General features: G+C 39.1%; 5 protein-coding genes across 7 annotated transcripts in view; 2 read left to right on the forward strand and 3 right to left on the reverse strand.

The window, feature by feature from the left end:
* Positions 1-5575: 5575 nt before the first annotated feature.
* LOC141837807 (uncharacterized) lies at positions 5576-10968 on the forward strand. Of its 3 annotated transcripts, none has more exons than XM_074725184.1 (9): positions 5576-5659; positions 5728-6026; positions 7191-7364; positions 7649-7707; positions 7916-9368; positions 9463-9522; positions 9593-9738; positions 9820-10009; positions 10089-10968. In XM_074725184.1, the coding sequence occupies exons 3-9, from the start codon at positions 7214-7216 to the stop codon at positions 10700-10702; spliced, it is 2673 nt and encodes an 890-aa protein (XP_074581285.1). In that variant the 5' UTR covers positions 5576-5659; positions 5728-6026; positions 7191-7213; the 3' UTR covers positions 10703-10968. The 3 variants fall into 3 exon arrangements, with proteins under 3 accessions (XP_074581285.1, XP_074581290.1, XP_074581294.1); XM_074725189.1 differs by having other exon boundaries at positions 9596-9738; XM_074725193.1 differs by having other exon boundaries at positions 9605-9738.
* Positions 10969-13110: 2142 nt separating this feature from the next.
* LOC141811599 (subtilisin-like protease 3) lies at positions 13111-15480 on the reverse strand. Its single transcript, XM_074699621.1, has one exon. It carries the CDS (start codon positions 15478-15480, stop codon positions 13111-13113), a length of 2370 nt encoding a protein of 789 aa, XP_074555722.1.
* A 775-nt stretch (positions 15481-16255) lies between these two features.
* On the reverse strand, positions 16256-23577 carry LOC141841150 (uncharacterized). The gene is made up of 9 exons (XM_074729278.1): positions 23246-23577; positions 20516-21747; positions 20250-20368; positions 20034-20158; positions 19381-19480; positions 19230-19307; positions 17206-17289; positions 17003-17088; positions 16256-16815 (listed from the first exon to the last, which is right to left on the reverse strand). The coding sequence occupies exons 2-9, from the start codon at positions 21732-21734 to the stop codon at positions 16641-16643; spliced, it is 1986 nt and encodes a 661-aa protein (XP_074585379.1). The 5' UTR covers positions 21735-21747; positions 23246-23577; the 3' UTR covers positions 16256-16640.
* A 2047-nt stretch (positions 23578-25624) lies between these two features.
* Positions 25625-26615, forward strand: LOC141826198 (16 kDa phloem protein 1). The gene is made up of 5 exons (XM_074713445.1): positions 25625-25691; positions 25787-25858; positions 25936-26068; positions 26184-26319; positions 26445-26615. The coding sequence occupies exons 1-5, from the start codon at positions 25625-25627 to the stop codon at positions 26613-26615; spliced, it is 579 nt and encodes a 192-aa protein (XP_074569546.1).
* Positions 26616-26817: 202 nt separating this feature from the next.
* LOC141830986 (tripeptidyl-peptidase 2) overlaps positions 26818-27226 on the reverse strand; it is a 39159-nt gene continuing 38750 nt past the window's right edge. Inside the window, exon 25 of the mRNA XM_074718440.1 lies at positions 26818-27155. Coding sequence (XP_074574541.1) covers positions 26997-27155 — 159 coding nt within the window. The 3' untranslated portion in view covers positions 26818-26996. The remainder of the gene's footprint in view (positions 27156-27226) is intronic.

Here is a 27226-nt window from a genome sequence, read left to right on the forward strand (position 1 = left end):
TTTTGGACAGAATCACAATGATGCCAAAAGTCTCTATAATGTATCATTCCCTTATTATTCGGAGTTAGAGATGGCATATGGCAAAGACAGAGCAACAAGCCTTGTTGCGGAAGATCCTATGATGGTTGCACAAAATATCACTAATGTGGATGCTGAGTTGAGCATATCGAATGATAATTCACTTGCCAAAAAAGGAGTTGAAGTTGATTCGATGCCAAATCAACAACCTTATGTCACATCAAAGGCATCTCACTCGAAGGAGAAAAAGAAATCATCAGCTGATAATGTTAAAAAAGTTTCGAAGAGGGCAAAGACTTCAACTGTGCAAAATGTTGATTCTGACTTCAAGTTACTCAGTGATCGAGTTGAGGGATTTATACAAACTGTTAGCTCACACCTTGAGTCAATGTCATCTTGGGTTCAAGGTAAATCCTCAAAAATACCATAAGTTCTTAAGATATTGGATAAGTATGGGTTCGTTGGTAAGAACAAGTACAAGGATGCTCAAGTTATTTGTGAAGATTCTGTGAAAGTTGAGTTATTGTTCAGTTTGGATTCATCTGAAATTGAAGATTTTGTGCTCAGTTGTTTAGAATAGTATGCTTGTGATATTGTGTTTGATGATTACAGTTTTGCTTCTCTCACTTTTGGTATTGTGGTAGTTGTTTTGATCATGTAAGATAATTGTTTAGAAGATTCTGTGAAGGTTGAGTTCAGTTTGGATTCATTTAAAATTGAAGATTTTGTGCTCAGTTGTTTAGAATAGTATGCTTGTGATGTTGTGTTTGATGAAAATTTTCAAGTGTGCGGAACATGAAGTAAGATTTTTTATCGGTTCGATCGGTTCAAATTTTATAAAGAAATCGATGGATTCTTTATAATAAACCTTGGAATTGCTCAGTTGCTTATGTTTGTGATGTTGGGTTTGATGAATACATTTTTGCTTCTTTCACTTTTGATATTGTGGTAGTTATTTTGATTATGTAAGACGATTGTATTTTGGACGATGATTTATTATGGACAATTATGTCTTTTGTACGTTGGGATGAAAGAAAAATATCATCATATTATATTTTTTTAAAAATAAAATGGTTTTGTCTATGACTCTATATGATTACTTTTGTCTTTTACATATAAGGGTAAAATGGGAATTTTGACTGATTCTCATTCCATAATTTAAGCCAAATCAAACAACATTAATGGGAATAATATCCATTCCAGTATTTATACCAAGCACCAAAAATTCGGTAATCATTCCCATTGTCATTAACCCCTCAATCAAAATCATTACCATTCCCATTACTGAATGTATACCAAGCACCTCCTAATATTTTTACATGTGACATGCTTCACAAGTGCATTTTAAACTCTTGGACGAAAAAAATCTATCCAATAAAAAATTCATACTCATATGTTGCCTCCATTTTGTAACAATCGTGAATTCAGAACATATGGATCATCAACTATTGGGAACTCCTCTAAATCACTATACTGCTCTAGGGGAAATTCATATTATTAATATGCATATCATCAGCTAAAAATTCTTGTACATCTGTATTGCATTGTAATTCCTCTGTATTCCAAATAAGGTGCTCTTCCTCCTCACTCCAAGTAGTCTCAAAGTATTCTATGAGTGTCATACATGTATTCAAAGCCTTATCTTCTAGGTTACTTGCTGCCTCATTTAGATCAAAGGTCAAATTGCTTGCATTTCTATTTGTGTTCCCTACAATAGTATACCCAGAAGAAGATGGAATATTAGTTCTAGATACTTCTACTACATTGGTTGTCTGTCCCACAACAAAATTTGCATTAAGTATATTTCATATCTCATAGAGAAATTCTTTAGCAATATGATCATTTCTAAAAAATTAATTACAAACTAAGTTATCAAACTTACAATATCAAAATCTAGTGGTGTTGTAATTTAAAAAGCAAACAACAATATAATATATATGATGTGCATATTAGATTTTCATAATTAATTATTGAATTTTGATCGAAACTCATTGATGGACTTATGTTATTTGGATTTTTGTAAACTTGCAACCACTAGGAAGATCGTTTAGGGAGGAGAAGGTAGATATGATGTCAAACCTTAATTCTGATCAAGGAACAAGGTGAGTTTGATGTCGAGAGATCAATACTACCACGAGTCTGATTTGATCCGTGACCAAGCCAAATGTGGGCATGATCTCTAAGAGACTAGGGCCACGTTCTGACTAAGAGATTGTATAATAATGGAGCACCTGCGAAGAGCCATAAATAAGAAATGGAGGGTACCATCGGATTCCTTGCAACCTCAAGAACACAAAAGACCTGAAATGAGTCTGATCTGATATGTCTAGGTCGATTAATGGGTTTTTACTGAAATTCACCGATGAACCTAAGCTACTTGGATTTCTACAAGCTTGCAACTATTAGCAAATGTTGAGCAAGGAAAAGGTAGATATGGTGTCAAACCTAAGTTAAGAAACAACTTGGGCCTAGTGTCGGGAGATCAAATACTACCATGGACCTAGTCTGATCCCAGACCGGACCTAGTATGGGCTTGATCTCCGGAGACCAAGACCACGTTCTAGCTAAGAGATTGCATAACAGTGGAGCATATATATCCAGAGAACTAGAAATAGAAAATGGAGGGCATTGACCTAGTTTAGGTCTGATCTTAGGAAGACCAAGACCACGTTCTAGTTGAAAAATAGCATAACCGTGGAGCACTTTTGAATAACCCAAAATAAATAGTAGAGGACACCATATTGCTAGTGTTGTTCCATATAGCTTCATACTGATGGACAACAATATCATTTGTGTACACTGTATTTTTACACATTACAGATCAATTTTACAAATAGTAGCAAATACTATACATTCATCTTTGTATGACTACTTCTACAATATTCAATCTTGCTTCAAAATTTTCCTTCAACGTCGATGCTCTTCAATGCTGTCCTTCGATGCTGTTTCTTTAACGCCTTATGATAATACTTCCACTCTCTATTTTACTCACTTTTGCTTACTCTTTTGCAATCCCGCCAAATTCTACATTCGTGATGGAGTTGCATTTATAACAACAGAAAGAGGTATGATAAACACAGAGCTCAATGTCACACAACGGAGAGAGGGTGAAAGACACGATGAAATCACGTTCATCCAAACCACAGAATTTATTTTCAAATTATATTTTCTGATAATGCGGCTTTGATATTAGAAATCGACATGTGAAAAGATAATCTTGAGAGGAGTAGAACGGGAAATTCATCGCAAATTAATATGACTTTTGATCATTTAAAAAATATTATTACAACATGTTTAACATCTTTTTAATATATTATTTAGAATCAAAATTTGACCACTTGTATTTACATTTAATTACTTAAACTTTAGAGCCTGATTAATAAAAATAAAAATAAAAATAAAAATAAAATTCAGAACAATTGCATTTTCTACCCTTTCCATACGTACAGTCGTCTCTTCACACGCACCCCCTTCTTCCTTCTACCTTCTTCCTTCTTCCTCTCGTCCCTTTTACGCTGGGATGCAGCACGCGGAAGGAAAGCCCAAAAGTGTGCATCCGTTCGAGACAACTCGCCGTGCGTGGGGAAGGAAGAACAGAGTCTGCTTGCTACCCACCACATCCATTAATGTGTGGCCCTAAACCCCATAATTTCCCCTCAACGTACTGCACTTGCTCACGCCAACACGCTTGCCTTGCCTACCTCCACCTCCCGAAAAGCTGCATGCTTTCCCCTTCAATAATTTCTTCTCCCTTTCCACCTTACAAAAGGCAACAGTCATGTCGATCGATCGGTACCTTAATTCTGGGGCCTAGAAAACTGTTTCTGTACTAATTTCAGATTTCAATGTAGATATCTTTTGTTAAGTAAGCTACGTTTAATCAGTTTCATATTTCATGCCTTGCTTTGGCAGGTGGTCTTCTTCAGTAACCTTTTCTTCCTGCAAGTTAATCTTTTCTTCTTTTTCTCATCAGCTGCGTTGTGCCGACACTCTCTAGTTGCAGTAGGGTCCGTATGACGTCTACCCACCAGACTTGGCTTCTTCTTCTCCACTTTTGAATAGGTCGTTCCTGCCAAAGTTAACTGATCAATGAAATTAATTAACCAGAAGTAAAATAGGAAAACATATCACAGATGACTGACTGACGATGGTACGTGTGATACTGATTGATTGAGGCATTACAGTTCTTGGCGTACGTACTTACGTTGACAGTACTGCAGAATGGACGTCTACGCCTCTAGAATCCCATAAGCTGACCCCAGAAGCCTCCCTTGCTTCAGGATCAGGATCTTGTGGTGTCAGTTGGGAAGGAATCAACAGAGATCATCATGATCGATCGTTGCGTCAAGAGTTTCTAATCTCCTTCACTAGAGATCCATCCTCGTTTCCCCTTGAAGCAAAAATTGATCGTCCACCTAAAGCTGATTCAGCATTTAAAATATTGGAGATATGCCAAAATTGTCAAGCAGCTTTTCTGCACTGCTTGATCTTCCACCTAAACCTAGCACTTCAAACAGTGTTGTATAAGTTTTCTTGAAAGGACATTATGGATTTGTTTATTTTCATTGTATTAATGGATGGATGAATTCGGACTGAGCGTTGAGAGATCTTAGGCCGGCGACGGATAAGATAGAGACCACTTCCAGAAAGGCAAAAGCAGTGTCCATGTCCCACTGCTGGAGATCATCCATGGTCCATTCAGGGCCTCTCCCAGCTCACAACCTAAGGATTGCGAGCATCTTTTGCCAGAAATAGAGAAGACAAAATAGGACCTAAACCACACCCAAAGAACGCCATTAAACTAACCACGCCAAGGTCTTCTTCCTCAGCGACCTTCAAGCTTCCATTATTGTCGTCACACGCTCAACTTGCAGCATCGATCCCTAAAAACGAACTGGATGGCGAAATCTCACCAAATGAAGAAAGTCTTCCTCCACGGATGGCGACCGGTCTCGATTGTGAAAGGCCAGCCGACACTCTAAATTAACTAAGGTTGGGGGAGGCAACTGTCCCTTGGGTTTTAGGGCATGCAGGACGTAGAGCAAGCAATATCACCATCAACGAGATTAGCGTAAACTGTTTCAACCACTTGTAACTAAATTATCAATCAATGTTCTCAAAGTACCTACTGTTTCATAATTCTTATGGCTCATGGCTACTGTATCAGCTAGCTTTTAATGGGCCTTAGTTGCTTTCTTTTTCGATGCATATGAATAAAGATGGTCAATTTTAACTGTGCATTCTGTATCTCTGTTTAATGTTAAACAATTCTCCAAATCACAAGAAATAAGAGTTGATCATCAACGATAACTACGTATTTGAATTTTGATCATGCAATTATATTAACGTAAGCAGAGGCTGTGCTTGCGGAGTGACATGCCAAAATCTTTCGTCCCACTGTTACCAATTCTACGTTGACGAAGGGCAAGGCAAGCAATGGCAACAAGCCACCCACCAGTCACCACTGCTGTTGAGTGGGTAAAAAGCGCAAGGAAATAAAGCGGTAGAAGCTCAAGAACCTTTTCCACAATGCGGCCTATTCCTCCACTCCGCCATAGCGCTTGCTCCGCCTTCCTCATCCTTTCTCCTTCGCTTGATGGAGGCCGCGTGCCGCCATGAGACGTTCGCTTTGTGCAAGCCGGTGGAGCACCTTTTCTAGGCACTTTGCCTTTTTTTTGTTTTTTTTGCTGACTCTCTCCATCGCGTCAGACTGCAGAACAAGTCTAAAAAAATTGTTTTTGGGTGGAACTCAAGGATGCAACATGCAGGTTACGGAGAAATCCCCATCCAACAGCTATGCTTACTCTATATTGATTCTGCTGGCAGATTCCAGCTTCTTTAAGGCCATTGCATTCAAGTAGGAAAAGGGGTCGAGTTTGGCTCATCTAGCGCAGAGAGGAGGGAAAGTTGTTATTCCTTCCTTGGACATAGTAACCAAACTAGCCAGCTCATGTTCAACAATCTGAGGCTTTGAGAATAAGGAAGGTGGTCTAGAAATTAGAACTCAGGTACTTTCTTCTCCTGCCGGGCTTGCCCTTGTAATGGGGTTTTCCTTTTAGATTTGGTTCTTCCCTTGAGGTTTGTCTTCTCTGATCATCCTGTCGATGCTTTCGATGGATTTGATGTGTTTCTTCTTCTAAAGTGTGGGAATTAGTTGTCCTCAATATCGTGCCTGCAAAGTTGAATCGCTGTTTCATCAACTATTTTTGTTTTCATGCTTGCTTGTGAATGATCTTATGGAGTCATCGTTTTTGGTTAATTATTGAAAATATGTAAACACATCTAGATACCTCTCTGCAGTCTGCATCTTTATCCATGTTTATCTTACATCAATATTTACCTTAGCATCAAGAGTTTTCTGTTTGCCATTCTTTAAACAAACAGGCCAGTTATATGTTGTTAAAACCACAAATTTCTCTAAATAATTCAGATTTCTACCGACCAAAAAAGATACTTTGTGTTAGTTCAACTTTTAAAAAAACTGGAAAGTAGTATCAAACAAATAGAAAAAAAAAGTGAATTTGATGAAGTGGTTTGTTGTCATCTGGTTTTTCTCCCTTCAATTTCATTCTGAAAATTTTAAATCTTTGTAGAGATCCCTTTCATCCATAATCCACATCATCTCCAGTGACAGGAGAACATAGAGGAACAAAGATGAGAGCCATAAGATCTGCATCTTTATTGCTCTTGGTAACTTATAAGTGGTCATTACTATAAAAAATTGAAAGAAGCACAAACACTAGTTTGCGTAAATGTAACCTGTTGTAGAGATTTTACCGATGAATTTTTTCTGCAAACATGCTCAATCTGTAACTTAAGCTTGGAAGTGAACATATATAGTAGTTTACTTGAAACTAACTCAAACTTCAGTGAAACTGAACATCAAACTGACAACATAAATGGTTCCGAAGCAAATTGGCTAACAACTTATGGCTTCACTAAGCCTTTCATTTCTCATCTGCCTCTTTATTTCTGTCAATTAATTCAGTTGCTCGCCTCTTGATTGGGCATGAGAATTTACTAGTGCAAAGATTCCTCAGCGACAAGTTTCTGTTTTATGTTACTTTGATACAATTACTATTTTTTTTCTTAGGAAGATTGTCCAATCACATTCTGACTCTACTTTTTTCTTCAAACCCTTCTCATTCACTTCTTTCAACTTTGAACTCTAGACTGAGAACTCTGGGCTGAGATTATGGCAAAGAGATCGAAGAGACGTCCAGCACAACCTCAAAGGAACAATGTTGGATGTATGTGGGGTTTGATTAGCTTGTTTGATTTCCGTCGGGGCCATCCAACTCAGAAATTACTTTCAGATAAGAGGCATGGGAGCAGTAGACAAACTGGTAATATTTTCAGTTTTAAATCTGCTTTTTATGCAGTTAAAATGTGTAATTACTTTTTAAGTTATATAAATACATAACAATTATGTTGTTATGCATAAAACTTGCGTTTAATTTCCAGAAAACATACAAATTTTTACAGTAATAAGTGAACTTTTTGGCAGGAACTAGTCAATCTGTCATATTTATCATTTCTTAATTCCATAGCCTTATTTGTTCAAGTTCTTGTGTGTGGCATTTGATGGACAATTTAAAATCGAAACTTATAGATGTTGTATTTTATGCAGGTACTGGATACTCTAAAATTAAACTCGATTCACTCAGAAATTCACATGAAACTGGCAGTGTGAGTTATGAAAATTTTCACCATGCATTCCGAGAATGTCACTTTTGTATCATTTATCTAATTTAATGTTCTTGTCGCAAAAACTACTGGATGCATTTGATAATTTCACAGTCCTGATTGCCAAAAACTATTGAGCTTCCTCCTTTGTTTATCTACATTTCTCTCTTTGATGTTTTACATTTATCTCTTTGCTGTTTTATTCCATCAGCTTGTCGATGAAATTAGACAAGATCAGGCAAGTTTGGGTTTGGCTAGCGTAAAAGAATTGATAGAGGAAGAGATGTTTCTATCTCTCATAAAGAAAATTTCAATGGATGAAACTCAAAGGGAAGTACCCCTCAGGAGGAATTATAAGCCGAGAAGCCAAAAATCAAACTTAATTCATGGCAATCAGGGAAAAAATGTTATGGCTGTTTCAGGCAGCTTGGATGGGATTCATTCAGGTAGTATGGATCTAACAGAAACATCTTCTCTTACCTTTGACATACCGGCGATTCTATTAGACTTGGAAAGTTATACAGGCCAACAAGCCAATGTTGGTTCTAACGATGAGTTTGACTCACTCCCTTCCTTGGAAAGTACTAGTCTTGATGAAAAAATCTCTTTTGTTCAGCATACACTAGCTGATTTTGCTCAGATCATTGCTGGTCAGAAGTCAATTGTTGAGGGACAAAACCATGGACAATTGGTGGTGCAACCGAAAAAGCTAATTGATCAATTAGATGATACAAATTCAGATAAGGAGCTATTCATGAAGCTCCTCCAAGATCCAGATTCATTTTTGCTTAAATTTATTCAAAATCTTTATGATGTTCAGGTAAAGAAAACATCCAAACTAGGATCAGAAAGATATTCAGAGAATGTCGCATTGTTAGCAGAGGAGAATGGTAATTCAGGTAAGAGCAATGAATCTGACAGTAATCAATCGCTTCAAAAACAAAAGAGATACAACTTTTTCTGGAGAAAAGACAAGTTAAAGGCTACAGAGCAGAACTCAAGTTCTGAAGCTTCGAACAAAATTGTTGTTCTGAGACCAAACCGAGTACGATCTCTAAATTCTTCTTTTATTATTGCCCCGGGTTCTTCACCACAATCGCATCATGCGCTCAAGTATAATGAAACTGGTGAAAGAATTGCATCCAATTTTTCTATTAAAGAAATTAAGAGGAAAATCCAGCAAATATTTTGTGAGAGCAGGCAAACACATGCTATTTCCATGGATGGTGTTCTACACAGAATTCCAGTTAGATCCACTGACTATGGTGATTTATCTGAACTGATACATGGTGGAAGTGCAGCAGCAAGCTCAGTAAGTCATTGTTGTGATGTTAACAAGCTGCCTGGATCATTTGATCTTGACAATATAAGTAAGAAGATTAGTTCAGAGGAAAAATTTGAAGTCGATGGCAATAGTCATATTTCTCGATCTGCATCGAGATCTGAGTCTTTTATATACGAGGAAGCCAGGAAGCATCTTGCTGATCTGCTGGACACAAGAGTTGATGGTTCGCCGAGAGTCCAAGCTTCGGAACCTTTGGTTAAACTGCTTTCTCTTTTAAATTTCAATGAGTTATCTCCTGCATCCAGTCCTCAAAGAGATGAATTTGCAATGTCATCTAAAGAGACAGGAGATTTCTCATTACGACATTTAGATCAAGGAGGTGAAACCAATAAATCTAAAAATAAAATTTGTGTGAAGTTCCCCTTTCTGTGTGCATTCCAGGTGATGAAATTTAATTCTGACCTTAACTGCAGAAGTTGCTGAAACCAGTTCAATGGAGGTAACACACGTCGGTAAAGACTTGAACATGGAAGGTAACTTTTATAAGATAAGATCCTCCTCCTAATTTATTATGATCATATTATTAACTCTAAAATCTTTTAGCAGGAAATACAGAGATCATTGAAATGGTTGATACTGAGAGCATTGTGGATTCTAACGAGTTGGCCATACCGTTGGAATCAAGTGGAAGTGAACTAATAGTTGTCAATGAAATATACGAAGAGGAATCTATTACATCACCAGGCTCTGTAACTAATGTGAAATTAGTTTTATTTTTTTGTTTTTGTGGATGTTTTCTTGTTATTAAGAATACACCATTGTTCTTGTAGGATGCGTTTGGAGAACAATCATCGACACTGGTGCAGTCCTCCAAGCTCCGACCAAGTAACATAGCTGGGGAGAACTTGATAACTCTTGAAAGCATCAATGAAAAGCCAGAGCAACCAAGTCCAGTATCTGTTCTCGAACCATTCGTATCAGATGATATTAACAGTCCTGACTCTGCTGACTTTGATAATTGTATGATCAGGCAAAATAGAATAGCATCACTTAGCTTCTTCGGTTTCTATCCCAGCTGAATTTGTATCCCATTTTGCAGATGATAATCAAGTACGACATCAACAAGCTGTTCATGAAGAAGGAAACAACTTTGTGGGAATTGTCGAGTCTCCAGATTCAAATGTCAGGTTAAGAGACTATCTTCAAGACTATCAAGCAAGGTTTGACTATGTTGAAGCAGTTCTTGAAGCTTCTGGCCTAACCAATGAATTCCCAAGGCAATTGGATATGGAGGACCAGTTACTTGAACCGTCTTTGTTCAATGAAATCGGAATCTTTTTTTGCTTTCTGCAAGACGACCCTAAGCTTCTATTCGACTGCATGAATGAAGTCCTGTTAGAGATACATGAAAGGTTCTTGAAATGCACCCCATGGCTGTCTTTCATCAAGCAGAATGTCCTGCCTGTCCCTCTTGGTGGAAGCTTAATCCATGAAGTTAGAAGAGGACTCGAGTGGCATCTTCGAATACACTTGCCCAACACATTAGATCAAATAGTGAAAAAGGGCTTGGAGGGTCAGTGTTGGATAGACCTTCGGTTCGAAGCTGAGAACATCACCAATAAGTTGTGTGATGCCATCTTAGATGATGCAGTAAAAGAAATTGTTTGCGATTCTGTGTTGAGTTCTGAATACTTCGGGATTCATCATTTCTGAGTTTACAAGATAATCAGGATTGAATACTAACAGGGAAAGGTTCAAGAATCCTAGGATCAGTGAAGAGGATCAGTACCTTTTTCCAAAAAAAAATAAAATTCAAGACTTGCATTTACACAGCTAGTCTTAGTTTTCATCGATCATTTTTTTTCTTACTGTAAAGTGTTATGAAGTTTGAATGGACTTGATGTGTGTGCTATTTGTTTGATATCTTGTATTGTATTCAATAATCTGAAGAAGTGTGTAAATGAGGATGCTACTGGAGATCTTCCTGGTTTGAAGTGTTTTCTACTACTTTGATAAGAACAGAATACGAATAAATAATTATAAAACCAAGAGTGATATCTGAATTGATGAACATAATCTACTACTTTCCTAGAAACTCAACAATGCTAAAACTTATGGAGCTCCTACAATCCGACAGCTGCACTCCTCGATTAGATAGCATGGCCGTCGATGTACCAACTGGCGCCGGCCGTCCTTTCTTCTGCTCCATTTGATCTCGCCTTCCACTCCTTTCTCTTCCCATCTTCTGCAAAAAGTGGTTTCCACCCTAGCGATTTCATACGATCAGTTTCACGATCATTTATGAGGAGGTAAATCGAGAAATTGCAGTTGGTCACAACGGAGAGTATTGCTCGGCTTCGTCGAAATTTGAACCCTTGTCCTCTTCTGCAAGTTTACTCTATCATAATCAACTCAGCTATATCCCAGAAACTTTTTCTTTCTCTTCCCAACACTATACATTTGTTGCCTCCAATCCATGTAGAGCCATCAACAGAAGCATCAGTGATGTGGCAGATTTTGATTAGTAGATGACAAAAACAGTCGAGAAGTAAGTTGACGTGTTAAATAAAAAATTCATGGGCCATCACCTTGGGCCACTCGGTCGCTCGATCACTCCATTCCTCTTGGTTACTTGGTTGTTCGGCCGCTCGATCGCTCCATTCCTTTTGGTTACTCGGTTGTTCGGTTGATCATTCCAGTCGCTCCATCCCTCTTGGCTACTCGGCCACTCGATCACTCCGTCTCTCTCGACCACCACTCGATCGCTCGGCCGCTCAATCACTTCGTCCCATTCAGCCACTCGATCACTCTGTCCCATTCAGCCACTCAGTCATTCTGCCACACGACTATTCGGTCCCTCAGTCTCTCCACGGCCTAGCTCAGCTGCCGCCCTCCGCATTACACAAAAATGATCAAACTCTTTGAAGCGTGCGATGCCTATCAAGAGGTCAAGGCGGTTACGAAACTGTCAAACCTGATTTCCTGGATACTCTCATGGCTACGCATACAACCAAAAGATAAGAATAATCAACGATTGCCAAGCCTCAGGACAGTTACGAGATTGGCAGACTTGATCCCCCGGATGTCTCATATTGTGATCTCATGTCAACGATTGTCAAAATCGGTCTCCTCGGGCCCAACAGTGGTCTTTTTTCGAATCGACGTAGAGATGACTTTCTCGTAAATATATAAGCCCTCCAATAGGTATGAAAAATTAACGTAGGAGATGTCTTTCTCGACGTAGAGATGCCCTTCTTTTGACGACCATGAAGAAGAACAACGGAGGGCAGCAAGTTAATGATCAAGTAGCCATGACAAGGATTAAGATCATGCATGGGAGAGATATCATGTATGAGAAGTAATAAAATGAAATTTATATTTTATAATAATAAAAAGGACAAAGTAGCATCTTTGACATGACGATGACGAAAGGAGAAGAGATTAGAGTTTAGATGAGATGAGACGGTGGTGTTTATATATATATATATATATATATATATATATATATATATATATATATATATATATATATATATATATATATATATATATATAAAGAAACTAAGTTAATAAGTTATGCTTTTGCAAAAATATTCTTACATCTATAAAAATTATAAATGAACATTTTAAAATTTTTAATAATATAATAATTTTAGTCAAAATTATTTTAATATTAATTACCTACTTTAACATCTTGATCGAAACTATTTTGACTTAATCAAAACTTTCAATATTGTTATAATAGTTTTAGCTAAAACACTTCAACTTATTAAAACTTCTTCACTCAAATAAAAAAAGTAATTTAGAAAGAAAATTTAAAATAAAATACGATTTTAATATATTTGTTTATTAACGTAGGGAATGATCTTTTAAAATTTGTGTCACAATTAATTTCATATCATTCTTTTTTATATTAAAAGAGAGAATAAAAATAAACATTAATTAGAGAAGAGTAAAAGCCACATTAAGATTCTCATAGATATGCTTTAATAAATGAAGTATCACAAAACATCTTCGTGTCATCGAAGAACAACGTTACCAGACGCTTGAAGAAGTAGGCAATGGTGCACCACACACCGTTTTATTGTTGGACCAGCTCGCCGGAACCTGCTCGTCTCGTCCTAGTTAAAGGTAAAAGAGATCGGACTCCTCACTTCGATCTTGCCGTAAACCCATTTCAAATAGCCCTGCGCATAGCCCTGCGCGGCAACTGCACCGCCGCTGCCGCCGCCGCGCATCTGGAACGTCAAAAAGAACGTCGACTCATCGTTCTGGCCGGAGAAGCTCAAAACTCGCGGGTCGACACTTGCGTACACTCCCAACGGCACAGAGAGCTCGGCAATGAAGCTGGCCGGTCCGTCGAAAACGTTCTTCACCGTCCGCATCACTGACACCGTGGTTGCGTTGGCACTGAGAACCACTGAGATCGAAGGGTAGTTCAAGTCCTTTTCTGGGATGCTAGTAGTGTTTTGGCAAGAGACATCTCTGTCGGTGATCATCTTGACTTGAGCATCAGTGTAACCCAAGCCGCAAAGGTAAGCGACGTAGTCATCGGGAGAGAGGTCGTAGACTAGGCCGGGACTTCCAGCCTTGGCGGGGTTGACATGGCCGGCGCCGATTGTAAAAACATCGGCCGGGAGGTGCTGCTCGTTTAGGATGGGGTTTCCGGCGTTGTCGACCACGCTGGCGGTCGTCATGATCGCCGATTTGATGGCGGCCGGAGACCAGTCTGGATAAGTGCTTTTGATGAGAGCAGCAATGCCGCTGAGGTGAGGTGTGGACATGGATGTCCCTGATATCATATTAAATCCTGGGCCGGGAGCCGGCGCCGGAAGTAAATTGGGCGGCCAGGCCGCCAGGACATTGACGCCGGGCCCGGTGATGTCCGGCTTCAGAATTCCGGGACTAGCCAAGCTTGGGCCTCTTGAAGAGAAGAATGAGATGACCGGAGCAGGGGTTGTGCCCAGCACGGTGCCCTCAAACAGGAACGTCGCAGTGGCATTGGAGGTCGAGTTGATGTAGGCTCTGATTTGATCGCCGGCGGCGAAACTGACTTGCGATGCCGGGAGAACGTGCGCCCTGGGGAAGGTAGTGTATCCTTGATAGAATTCGTTCATGACGATCATGCCGACGCCGCCGGCGTCCTGCACGTAGACCCCCTTTTCAACGGCTGAGACCGCTCCGGATTCGCACAACACGATCTTTCCCTTGACGTCGATGCCGTCAAAGGAGCTAGTGGCGCAGTACTGGGAGAGTGGTGAAGTTCCTGTTGCGGCATCAACCAAAGGGTAGAGATCGGGGGCGAACTTCGGCTGGTAGAGCGACTCTCCGTTGAATGTTTGGCCACTGCCGAGCTTCACCGTCGACCGGATCTCCCTATCCATTGTGCTGGCAGCGACTGTGAGGATCCATGGCGCCTCGTTGGACAGAGAGCTCGGATCTGGTCCGGCATTGGCAGCCGCACAGCTCACGAACACTCCGTTCTGGATCGCTCCGAAGGCGCCCACAGCGATGGTATCATCGTCGAATGGTACCGAGGGACCGCCGAGAGAAAGAGAGAGCACGTCGACTCCGTCGGACACCGCCGCGTCCATTCCGGCCAATATGTCACTGCTGTAGCAACCAATATCAGCGCAAACTTTGTACATGGCGATGTGCGCGAGGGGCGCTACGCCAGTGGCCACGCCGTATGCGTTCCCTAGGACTTGAGCGCCGGGGACCCGTGCTCCGGCTGCCGTACTGGCCGTGTGGGTGCCGTGTCCCACGTCGTCTATCGGCGTCTCAGTCGCCGATCCGCCAATAAATGCTCTGGCGCCGATGAGCTTGTTGTTGCAGCTCGACACGTTGAAGCTGCATCGTCCTTTCCACTTCGCCGGTGGCGGAGGCATTCCGGAGCCGTCGAAGGAAGGGTGATCCGGGTAGATGCCGGTGTCGAGCAGTCCGATGATGATCCCCTGGCCGAAGTTGGATTGATTCCACAAGCCCCGCTGCAGGTTCAACCCCAAGAAGTCCGGGGTATGGGTGGTCGTGAGCTGGTATAGGCGGTCCGGGAAAGCGCGCACGAAGCCAGGCAACGCCGACATCGCCGCCAATTCGGGCTTCGTTAACTGAGCGGCGAAGCCGGTGAACACCTTGGTGTAAGCGTAGATCATTTTCAGCTCCGGATTGACCGCCGAGAGGAAAGACCTGTAAAAGGTCTCGAGGTCCGACGAGGTGCCCTCCGACTGCCGCACGCGGACTATGTAAGTCCGGCGCTGCGAGACGGCGGTTGGATCATACGAAGCCTGTGACAGAGCGAAGCAGAGTAGGAGCGAGAGAAGGCAGAGTGGGAAGCGAGTCTTTTTGAGGTCCGCCATTGCTGATGCGTTTGGCGATGGCTCTCTGCATGGGTAGGAGGCTGTATATGTAGTGTCGGAGTCGGAGGTGAGCTCGAATGGAACATAACAAATTGAGGAAGGCCGGCGACAGTTGGTGCATGCCTCGACGGGCATCCGAATCAATCGAGGAGCGACGTTGTCGGATTCACGATATTTCAACTTGGTTTAAATTTTGACGAAGTTCCTGAGGATGTGCTTGGCGGTTTGATATGGATCGTAACGAATTATATTGGTTCTTTAATTCTTTAACAACAACAGGATTTTTTTTTTTGACTTGACTTGATGCCGCCCGCCTAAGAAAAATCCCCCTGTTCTGCCGCTCGCTCCACCTTTATTCTTACGCCGGCGACTGTCACCGGATGCCGGACCACTGCCCGGCCGCAGCTCAGAGCAGGTGCCATGGCGCCCGCCAAGACCAATAGCCTCCAGCCGCCACCAGACGCCGGACCGCAATAAGTCTCTAAAGTGCATTTATTAAATTTAAAATTCAAGTGAAAAATGGTCATACCACATTTATATCAAAAAAACGTGAATTTTAACTAAAATTATTATTATTATTTCATTTATATTTTACTTTTTAAAAAAAATAAATAATGAACAATAAGCAACTAATTCATTGAGGAATGCATCTCTTATAGATTGCAAGAAGGAAGAACGAGTTATCAGGAAAGCAAGAATTAGTAGAGCCAAAAGTGAAATGCACCATATAATCTGATAAAATGCTCTTTATTTGTAACATGGAAATAAAATTCATGTACATCATCACTTTCCAATTTGACAGGAGATGGAACAAGAAAACAAAACAAATAAATAGACACTAGACTGGCATAGAAAAATAAGAACTGACCTCTCTCGAAGAATATATATATATCTTTATAAACTCAATTAATTCTGAAGATGGATGACTTTCCCTTCGATTCACCCACCGAATAAATCTGAAAGCATAAGTGGCTTCTCACCCAACAATCAAAGTCTTAGAGTTTTATCTCATCGGAGGAAATGACAATATACATGCCATAGGGGAAAGGATAATGTTAAAGCAGATGGAATTGTTTCCCCTAAAAAAGGGGGAATGAAAAGAACATCAAAACAAAGAGCTCTGATTGTGGCAATATTCTGAATCTCCTGCACTGAAAACAACACAGTTCCCAAAAATGTGCTCAGCAACTTGTGTTCCAAATAAATAAGGATTCCTTGGATCGCCAAAAACAAAATTCCTTGGTTCACCAAAAACTACACTATGCCTGGATAGTTGACAGATCATGTAGTTTGGTTTAAGAATGTAGTTTGCTCATTTCTGATGATGTGGAACAATTGGCATTTTGTTTGTTATGAATAGTCTGAACTGGTGACTTAGCTGTCATATCGAAAATTGATTTGAGAAACTCATATGATGCAAAGAAGATGGCTCCCTGAGACATATAGATAGCCAATCTTGGAGTCAAGCCCCTGTAGATGGAAGGTAAAGCTGATTAGATGCCAAAAGAAAAAAACCTAGTACACCCAAGCAATTTGCAGAAGCTATGGATTGAAAATCAGAACGTCAAAATACAAAGATATAGTGACAACGATTTACAACTGCCAGGACTAGGCAAATGTGTAACCAAACTACCACAGTCATAACAATATAGTATACCTGTGAAGTCCTTGCAAACCTTCTTGCTTGGTAATCTCTTGCAGTGCATGGAAAACTCCATTGTATTTCCCCCGAGTACCAGGAACCTGGTTAAAAAGAGAAATTACATTGTATGGAGTAAAATTGTAATAGAAGTTTGTCCATCCTCAATGTATACGTATTTAGACCATCCATTAAAGAAATATACACAATTAAAAACTCACTTGTGTCTGCAATTTAGTCTTGATCACATCAAAGGGTGTTGTAAAAAGGGCTGCAGTACATCCCGCAATACCACCACATAATAGCTATAAACATTAAAGATCTGTTAGTTGGATTAGCCAGAATTACTCTATAAATGCAATAAAGTGGAATACATATGCGAGAATGCATTAAAAATACCACTCAGACTGACATGGTTGAGCAGCACACATCGAGCATCTACGAATGAATCCATAAAATAGCATTCGAAATGTCATGGTAGAGCACAGCAAATGAAGCATCTATAAATAAATAGATGACACCAGAATTTGGTTCTTGTGATGAAATTTCAGATTAGCACTGTCTGTTTAACTACTATATGTTCCCCAGTAGTTAGCTAACCCAAGTGGACAGCTGGCACAGTCCAAGTAAAACCCACAGAATAGTCCACCTGATTAGAACCATACTCTAGAAACCACCATTGCTGAACAGAGAAATCTTTGAAACACTCTGAGCAGGCACGATATGTGTCACCAATGTAAAACCATTTTTACGTATTAACCTTACTTGGATAAGTTTTTAGCCTAGCCCGTCCAACTTCAAAATGGTATATTAGCTACAGAAGATTGGCATGCTCAAGAAATCTGACCTGTTGTTATTAAGATTTTGATTTGACAAAAGGCAAGGTCCACTGTACTCTTCTACTTGGGTACGAGATTTTAAGTAAGACATACTGGTATCTGCAATCATTTGAAATCGCATTTCTAACCCTTGGATTATGGCAAGTTAATTAATTTAAGTGTAACTATATCAGTGCCTCATTCAGAGACTGCTATATATCTATCTATAAAACAGAGGTAAATTGTGGCTATAAAGAGTGGCTCACCAACTCTTGGGCTTCTCAATCAGAATATGTTGCTATATCTCCCTCTGCCAATCGCATCGAACATAAAATTTAATTTCATGCAATTAACCTCTGATAAATAAAGTTAAATTTCAAGTAATATTTCACTAATTGTGTCAAAAGTTAACGTTTTGCATGGAGGCGTTCATTTCTCAACCTAGATAATTTGATTTTGCTGCAATGAATGTCCGCTTAATTTTAATTACATATGTTCTGAAGCTCAATTCTTTCTGCATGAATTAGGGGTCTTCCGGACCACATTGGCCTAGCCGAGCATCACAACTGAGCCGGTATAACGGGTTCTTCGTTATTTTCTATAACCGGCTACTGCAACATGTCCTAGATTGGCTTAGCCGAGCATGACCACTGAGCCGGTATGAGTTCTTTGAGAAGGAAGAAGCTTACAAGAAACAAGTCCGCCTCAATGCGAGATGGAGTTGGAGCCTAAACGCAAGGTAGGTCGCCACCTCTTTTCTTGTCTATAGAGTAGGTTTCACTCATAAGCTAAAAATGAAGCTCAAATGTCTGCCCTGGCTTCCTCTGAGTTCTCCTCAACAATGTGATGGTGAACAGAATTGAACGAAACCTTCATTCTAAGTGCTCAACTTCTTGTGGTCTTGATGTGGAACAGGAGGGCTTCTGTTGTTCTTGAAAACGAAAGAACTGGGCCAGATTCCTTTCTGCGGGTTCTTGTATGTCTTGACAAGTTCTTTACGCTTTCTCTGGGTTCTCTCCTCAATAATGCAATGGTGGGTGGATTCAAACAAAACCAACTTCCTAAGGAATGCTCAACTTCTTCTATCTCAATGTGGAATGAGAGGGCTTTGCTTCTTGAATGTCTCAACAAGGAATAGAGAGGGATCAGAGTGCTTTCTATGTGTCTCGGCAAGCTCTGTGTCGAACAGTGGGCAAAATGAAAATTTTCACTATGCAGGCTAGCAGGACAGTATTTTAGACCATGGTTAATGGTACCAATTATAATGTGCAAAATTTAACTGTGATAAAAATTTGATGTGTTTTCTACCCTGCCAATCTTTTTGGCAACGACTGCTTTGAAACAAAAAGTAACAGGAAAACATAATTTTTTAAGGCACGTGTATTATTGCTATTCATAATTATAGATTAGCACAAAATTAGACTTACAGTTTGTGAGGTATTGAGACCTGAAACAGGCTTTGTCGAGTTCAAAAAGCTTTGCTTCAAACTTTCATAGGTGTAAAACTGCAAGTTTAAATCTAACGAGTCACTTATCAGCTAGTAGAAACCATAAGAAAAAGTTAACACCGAGGCTTACCTTAATAATGGAATGCGGAATGTTCCTACAGAGAACTGCAGTCCATCCAGCATACAATGAAAGCATCCCACCCCTTTCAAGACATGCAATGAAGGCATTCCTGCAAAAGCATTTTCTACCTGATGTTGTTAGTGAGAAAACATGCAATTTCCCCCCCCCCCCCCCCAATTTTGTTGTAGAATAAAATTATTGAAGCTAAACCATCCTATTTTACCATAATAAAGTTCCATAGAATCCACTCAGAAGAAGTACCAAGCAATGAAAAAAATAAAAATAAAAATCTTTCTTTGGAATGAATTAAACTTATGTTTTGTTATAAAATCCAAGACAAATTGACAATAAACACTACTTCAACTGACCTTTTGGCATGCAAATCCACCCCATAAATAACATGAAGTGATAAAACTAGAGCCAAAAAATATAATCAAAATCACACATATGAATCATGACTAATGAAAAGTGGAAACAAAATCCATAACCTTCTATATGTTGCATGTCTATCATGGTCATTTGTTTGAAGAAAATGGAGGCATGTTTCATTGTTTCACATACTATCAAAAATTTGATTGCATAGTCTGACAGCATATATTTGGCTAACCGATATCAGTTTTATTTTTTCCCAACATAAAACTGAAAAATTAAATAAATTTTACCAGCAGTTCTGATATTGTAAACCAACTTGCATCTGTTGCTTTATCCGCTCACTAGGAGTGAAGACAACAGAAGTTGCTAGGCTTGAGCAAGCACCTGCAAAGCAGTGAGAAATGGAGTGGTATTCCTGTAATGGATAAATAGTCAAGAAATCGCAGAAAATAGACATTATAGCCCAATGAGAATAAAAAGCACAAATCAAATGGTGGCAGACTCACCTTTGGTAGAATAGGTAATAGACCTCCCTTAACTGATTCATATGTGAAGGTATAAATTGCAGAAATTGGTGCAGAGGAAGCAATATTTGTAGCAATCCCTCGATAAAGCCCTTGTATGCCTGTTAAGATGAATATCTCCTGTCTCAGAAATTCTGTCTACGTTCTCAACTCAACATAGACATAAATACATGGACACTCATAATCTACCTATTAGATACTGCAAGTTTAATTAGGCAGAGTAAATAAGATTTTGACTGTGATGATACCTTTTTCTAAAATGATTTTTCTGAAGGTGCAATAAATTGACTTTTGACTAATACCATCAGCCTGAATGATAGTCTTAATTGTATCAATTGGATGAAGGCAAAGACTAACAGTGGTTCCAGCCAATGCTCCAGCTATTGCATGTTTATTTTTCATAAGTGCCATTTGGAGTTTATCCTGCAGCTTGAACGAATTATTCTGTGAACATTGTCCTTCAAAAAGTAAATCTGGAGATGAGCTACTATAACTTTTGTGGATATTGCAATCCTTGGAGGTGCGAAGTTCCCCAGAATTCTCGGCAAATGAAGATGTCACTGACAAAGCTTGTTGACACTGATCATGCTTGCAATCAGTCAGTGTTACAAAATCAAAATTATACACAAAATGACGATAAGAATCATGCTTTCTGAATCCAACAATTGTCTCTTTTATAATCTTCATTTGTTTAAGCGAATCTGTTGTATATAGAGAAACAAGAGTTTGCAAATCCTTTCCTATTACATTCGTGGACTTGTCATGAGGATCATAAACCCCATCAGTAGCATCATTTCTTTTAGCATCAATAGCAGATACTTGAAATGGAACTTTCCTGCTAGTGCTAATAGACCTGTTAACAACTTTCAGATTATCCACAGCAGATTTATCATATATATTTTCACATGGGTTGTCTTGCACAGTAGAAGTCACTCTCCTAAGCACCTTATCATAGTCTAAAAGTGGATGGTAACCAGCTAATGATGCATGTTTCCAGACAAAAGGGTTATCTGCATATCCCTTGTAAGATGGAAAAGTTAGTTGTTTCTTGATATTTTTCAATTTCTCAAAGCTTGTAAGTGGTGATGCTGAAGATATTTTAGACTCGAGTCTATTAGTTAGGTTTGCAATTCTGGAACCTGCTGGTTTGGATCTTCTTTGGTCAGACCCACATGTGATATTCTCTTTCTGAAAAAAATCACAAATTTTCAAGTCCTCATCCTTGTGTAATACAGCTGGATTTTCAACATATTCCCAGAACGTGGAAACTACTGACAAAAACTTGGAAGTGCTTGCCCCTTGGATGGACGGTCTTGTCTCACAATGTGCACAACCTTTTGTATGAGCTTTGGAAGCTGCTTTGTGGTGAAATTTTGAATTTGGCCTACAAGGGTGCACATCCAATTGAAGCCACCGGTGTTTGTTTGAAGCTTTTTCATTCTTGGAACATGGATGATGAGAAGCCATTCTTAAAATTTAGCTGGGAGACATCCAGATAAATTTCAGGTAATACAATCAGATCAGATTAACTATTATTAACAGCTTTCAGGGAATGGAAGAACTAATGGCATAGATGCATTAAAATGTACTACCATATTAGCATACAGAAAATCTGAATTCTGGAAAACCCTCGTGCCTAAATATTTTAGAAAAGTATAGTCTTGCAGATGTTGATGCTAAAGTTCCACAAATGTTAATAATGATACAATATATTAGTAAACTTCCAAGAGAGTAAAGCACTCTAATAAAAACTAAATGGTGATTAACAGTTAGATTGGAACGGCAAAACCATACAAAAACTTGTCTATGTATAGACATGAGCAGGATGGCCAAAAATGGTATATGAAAATTGCAAAATAACGTTGAAAATACCTGACATCTAGTCCACGACAAGTTCTCAGGAAAAGGGAAAATAATCATTCATCACAGATCCATTTAAGTGATGTTTTATAGATATGTAAGGTTGTTGCATCTGAGTAACAATTTTCAAATGGAAGTATTTGCTTGGAAAAATAGAATGAAGTAGGATCTCACAGAAATCAGAATACCTAATTGGTAATAATAAAAATGAGAAAACAGAGGGGGAAAAACTCAAACGTTAGGAGTTGAACTACTTGGGTGCTTTTTCTGGTATGGTCAGCAAAACACCAGGTACATACAGGTTTAAATCCTTTCCTCTGCTTCATTTGGTGCACGACATGAATCAAGGTGCAGAAAATCAGCCAACCATACTAACGTTGCCTCCAATTCAACTTAGATTTCAGTTTGCACCAGCAAAACAGACTGGCAAAATAAATGATATAGCTGACTGATACATTTGTTAGAGGAACTTTGATTAGTTAACTACTTTCTAATCTGAGTGAAAACAAATTTTCTGGTTTTCTTTCATTCCCATCCTTCTGAACAGCTGAGGACAGCTGACCAATACTTTTTCACCAAAGAGAAATCTTAGCCTTTAGCAGTACACAACACACAAATTTAATGATATGAAACTGAATATATATAGTATTGATTACGGAACATTTGGAAAACAACATAAAAACCAAGGCATCAAATACCACATATAAGAGTCCTCAAACTTGTGCAGGAGAAACTATTTAGTGCAAAATAGATTCAAAAATTGAGATAATAAGTTCTTCCCTGAGCTTCAAATATAGACCGAGTTTAAAATTCCGAGAGTGATTAAACACTTACATCAACAAAAGTTTACTTAGGCTAACAAACAAAAAGGCAAAGACAACAACCGCAAGTTAACTAATCAATCTTTTCATCCAAACAGCTGGAAAGCACAATGATCGATCAACTATTGAGGACAAGTTGGTCAAAAAAATGGAATCAGCATGCATCAAGCAATGCACATTAGCCAGTAGTACCATCTCTTGTTCCTTCATCGAAATGATACAGTGTCAGCGGATGGTGTCAAATTGGAGATGGAGAGAACAAGAAGACGAAGAAGAAAAGAGAACACATCTACATACCGAAGGTGCATTGTTGTCGCAGAAGTGTTCCCAATGCCGAGATAAATTTGATAAGATGAGGGTTTTAGACAGGCTCAAAGTAGGGGGACAAGGAGAAGCTCGATGCTGAACTCATTGTGGCCGAGTTGGGGCTTGTATCTTGCGGATGAAGAAGCAAAGAAGTATCGCGCGTGGCTCACAGAAGAGGGATGACCGGGAGGCGCTGCTCACAGAGAGGGAGAGGGGCCGACGGCGCTCGGAGTCGCGACGGCAGCCTCGGATCGAGATCTTGCGCGCTCGTGTTGTCCAGGTCTAGCGGGGGTCGGCGAGGGCCTGCTCGGCGATGCGCTTGAGAGGGGCTGAGGGGGAAGATGAGAGACGGCGGCTTTGCGAGTTGATGCCGCCACGACCCGCGGAGAGAGAAGTGAAGAGAGTGGACAAATTTCCACTTCACGAAATTCTCAAAATACCCTCCAAAAGTGATTTATTCCTTCACCTACTCTTTTTTCCACAAAGATACTTGTAAGTTTACAAAATTATATCAAAATAATATCCCTACTAGAATGATCTATAGTAGTTTGTGGGATCGGACTACTTTTAAGATTAGTTAAATCACAAAAGTGAATACTTAAATTATATAAAAAATAGAATGATCTAGCCCTTGGGCATGGTATAGCGGCAAGACGTTTAATAGATTAATTAAGCATCCACGATTTAATCTCAACTATGGCACACTATAGGGCATTTTCCTCCGGTGGGATGAAAATATGATAGGCGAAGAGCCGTAGATTATCAAAAAAAAAAAATGATCTAGAATTTGATCACATTTGAAATTTATACCTAATCATTCGTTCATTCATTCCTTTATCAACTCATTTGAAATTATAGAAGAGAAACTAATCTTCCTCATGGGTGGAGCTTACATAGGCCCAGTGTGGGTAGCTGCCCACACTGGCCCAGACAAAATAAATCTACTAGATAGACAAACTCCAATGCTACATTCAATTGTATCAGTAAAAGTTCACTCTTTCTAAGGCTAACCCAATTCTCAATATCAAGGAACTATAAGATGTTTGAGGTAGGCAGACATACGTACCTTGGAAACCTCATTGAGTAGATCATGTGGGTTGGACTCTCCTCCTAAGGCCTAGATTAAATTTTCAAAAAGAACAGTTATAAGGGGAAGAGCAAGAGCATTCCCTACGGCACCCAACATTCTAACAAAGTATTTCAAGGATTGAAAGGTTTGACGAACAAAGAAAAGTATGATGTACCTGTTGATTTATAAGTTTTTGACATTGGCAATAATTCTACCGGTTGCGACTAGGGGTGCAAGTGAATTGAGTATGTTTGTGAGCTTTTTGATCCGTCTCAAAAAATATTTGATTCGTATTTGAAATTATCAAATTCGAGCAAAACTCGAACATGTTCAATAATTTTTTGAGTCGAATTCTAACCCATAATATTTTATTCGATTGTTCACGAGTCACTCACGAGCTGAACTCAAATTGAACTGTGGTTATTTTTATATAATTTTAATTTAAATATGCTCAAATTAAGATTTGAATAATTCGAATTGAACTCAAATTTAAGTCATTTCGAACTATAGTTTGATTATGTTCGAATCAAAGTTCGAATAATTCGAACTGAACTCAAGCTTGAATTTTATTTCAAACGGAGCTCGAGCCAAAATTATTTATATTTTTGAGCTTTGAATCAAATTCGACTATCACATATATTTTTCGAGCTCAAACTCAAAATATCAATATTTTCATATTATTCGACTCGATTCAATTAGTTTGCACCCCTAGTTGTGACTATGATCGTAAATAGAGTACTTTTTACCATAAGAATTATGAAAGATAAATTGTGTGATTGAATGAGTGATAATTGGATGAATAATAGTCTTACTGTCTATGTAAGGTAGTTATTTTGTGATGCTTTATGATTACAAGATTTTATATTTTTTACTTTAGTAATTATATTGTTGCCTATGGTGAACCAAGATCCTAACTCCGCCCCTGATCTTCCTAATACTTAGTTCCATTTTTATGATCAGCATTAGGACTCTTGATTCAAACAATCTTGTTTAGCTCAAATCTAGTAGCTTAGATTTTGTACTCATTGAATTGACTATTCGTCATCAAAACTGACTTCATGGAATTGAACTGACGTTCTAATTGACTTCATGTAACTGATCAGCATTCACAAACTTGAAACTCACAATGGATTAGTAACTCATTCAGAAGCCATCTTTAACACTTGTTTGATAGCTGAAAATCTGTGCTTGAAACTCCCCTTTTTCCACTATAAATTGATTCAGCTACCACACCTTCTCAATGTTTGGTCAAGAAAGATTTCCTCCAGGCTTCTCCTCATTGTGCTGTTCATTTGATCGAGATGAAAGGTGGTGTTTTAGAAGTTCTTTTGGTCAGTTCCGAAGATCTCAAACATGCTCACATACTAGGTTCACTCCTGGCAGCCGAAAACATGATCGATAACTTCCTGTAAGACAATCTTTTCCACAAAGCAATGTGATCTTCGAGCATTTTGAATGTGCAGGTTCATCGAAATACTATGTGATTCTACGCTATGGCAGAGAAGTTTTCACCAGCAAAATCACACAAGGTAACTGTAGCCTGTTTAAAACCATCCAATATGAACATCTGTGCTTTTAATTCCTCCTTTTCCTTGTGCTGTTACAGAAGGAGATAAAAAAGTTTGGTGGAACGAGAAATTCGTGTTTAAGCTATCACCTTCAGAATGGAAAGACGTTACCAAGCTGAGGTTGAGTATCATGGAAAAGGACAAGTTCCATGAGGATCACTTTGCTGGCGAAGCGACGTAATAGTTCACTTCTTCCATCTGTGCTAATTGTTAGAATTTCTGTTGTTAGATCACTTACTTCTCTAATGTTTCTGCATAAGTTTGGCTTATGGCTAACTCAATTATGGTGTAGAGTTTACTTGAGGGGTGTCCTCAAGGAAGGAAACCAAAAAGGCCAGATAGAGCTAAAGCCAGCTCCATACAATGTGGTGCTGAGAGATGGAACATACAAGGGCGAGGTGAAGGTCGGGCTAAAGTTCATTTCAAATGTAAGCAAGCATCGGTCTGTATATTTATTTAGAAGACAAGCATCAGTAAATAAAAATGTTTTCACTTATTTGAGTAGATTTATCAATGAATCATAGTCTGTGAATTGTTTATTTATGTTGGGCAGGTAGAGGTGGATATGGAAACAGAGAGAAGAGGGTGCAGTAGTGTACCTGAGAGACAACCTCTGTCGGTGTACAGAACCATCCTAAATTTCACTCTTCTGCGAATACCATGGCCGAGGTTCCTGTTTTTCCATGGCCGCTCAACTGATCAAAGCTCCAAGAAAAATAAATAGAAGATGAGAAATGACAGGATCATGGGAAACTGAAGCCCGTACAGACAGAACGTGAAGACGGAAGAAAAGGTAAAAAGTTGTTCAATTTTGTGTGAAAACGTTAGCTTCACCCATCTAGAATTTATGAAAAAGAAGTTATTTTAATATAAATTCAAACGCAAAGTTACCCTTGAAAGAGAGAAAAAAAAGACATGGTCAATAATATTTTATTTATTTAATTAATTCAATCAGACAACCAACCACAGTTGGATTCAAGGTTGATTTGGTCACAATTTTTGATGTTTCACAAATATTTTAAATAACAACCGATCAAGTTTTTTTATGGGAATCAGATCATTACAATGTTGCCAAATTACTTAAATAATCAAATGTGAACTAAAATCAAAAAAGAGGCAAGGTGGCAGGAAAACGGACATGCATCCACTCTCTCTCATAGGAAGCCACATGAGTCCATCCAATCTGATCAAGTAATTGAAGCTTCAGTTCATATTGCTTCTTCTTTGCTGGTTCTCCCTCAGCCTCAATCATGTCATTCAGATGCTGAAAATTAAGATTGAAATTCATGTCAGGTTCTTTAATTACCAAGCTCGGTCCTCTATAGTGTATATATG

This window comes from Curcuma longa, chromosome 1 (assembly GCF_044706935.1).
Source record: "Curcuma longa cultivar G26 ecotype Majalengka, Jawa Barat chromosome 1, ITB_CL_G26_1.1, whole genome shotgun sequence".
Lineage (NCBI taxonomy): Eukaryota > Viridiplantae > Streptophyta > Magnoliopsida > Zingiberales > Zingiberaceae > Curcuma > Curcuma longa.

Excerpts from the sequence above, each read along its gene's own strand:
- LOC141837807 (XM_074725184.1), top strand. The coding sequence starts at position 7,214 with ATGGCAAAGAGATCGAAGAGACGTCCAGCACAACCTCAAAGGAACAAT. Across the intron at positions 9,369-9,462 it reads ACGACATTTAGATCAAGGAG|AAGTTGCTGAAACCAGTTCA; the intron begins GTGAAACCAATA and ends CCTTAACTGCAG. Across the intron at positions 9,739-9,819 it reads CTATTACATCACCAGGCTCT|GATGCGTTTGGAGAACAATC; the intron begins GTAACTAATGTG and ends TTGTTCTTGTAG.
- LOC141811599 (XM_074699621.1), bottom strand. The coding sequence starts at position 15,480 with ATGCCCGTCGAGGCATGCACCAACTGTCGCCGGCCTTCCTCAATTTGT.
- LOC141841150 (XM_074729278.1), bottom strand. The coding sequence starts at position 21,734 with ATGGCTTCTCATCATCCATGTTCCAAGAATGAAAAAGCTTCAAACAAA. Across the intron at positions 17,089-17,205 it reads AGACTAAATTGCAGACACAA|GTTCCTGGTACTCGGGGGAA; the intron begins GTGAGTTTTTAA and ends CTTTTTAACCAG. Across the intron at positions 16,816-17,002 it reads GGTTTGCAAGGACTTCACAG|GGGCTTGACTCCAAGATTGG; the intron begins GTATACTATATT and ends TTCCATCTACAG.
- LOC141826198 (XM_074713445.1), top strand. The coding sequence starts at position 25,625 with ATGAAAGGTGGTGTTTTAGAAGTTCTTTTGGTCAGTTCCGAAGATCTC. Across the intron at positions 26,069-26,183 it reads CACTTTGCTGGCGAAGCGAC|AGTTTACTTGAGGGGTGTCC; the intron begins GTAATAGTTCAC and ends ATTATGGTGTAG. Across the intron at positions 26,320-26,444 it reads GGCTAAAGTTCATTTCAAAT|GTAGAGGTGGATATGGAAAC; the intron begins GTAAGCAAGCAT and ends TATGTTGGGCAG.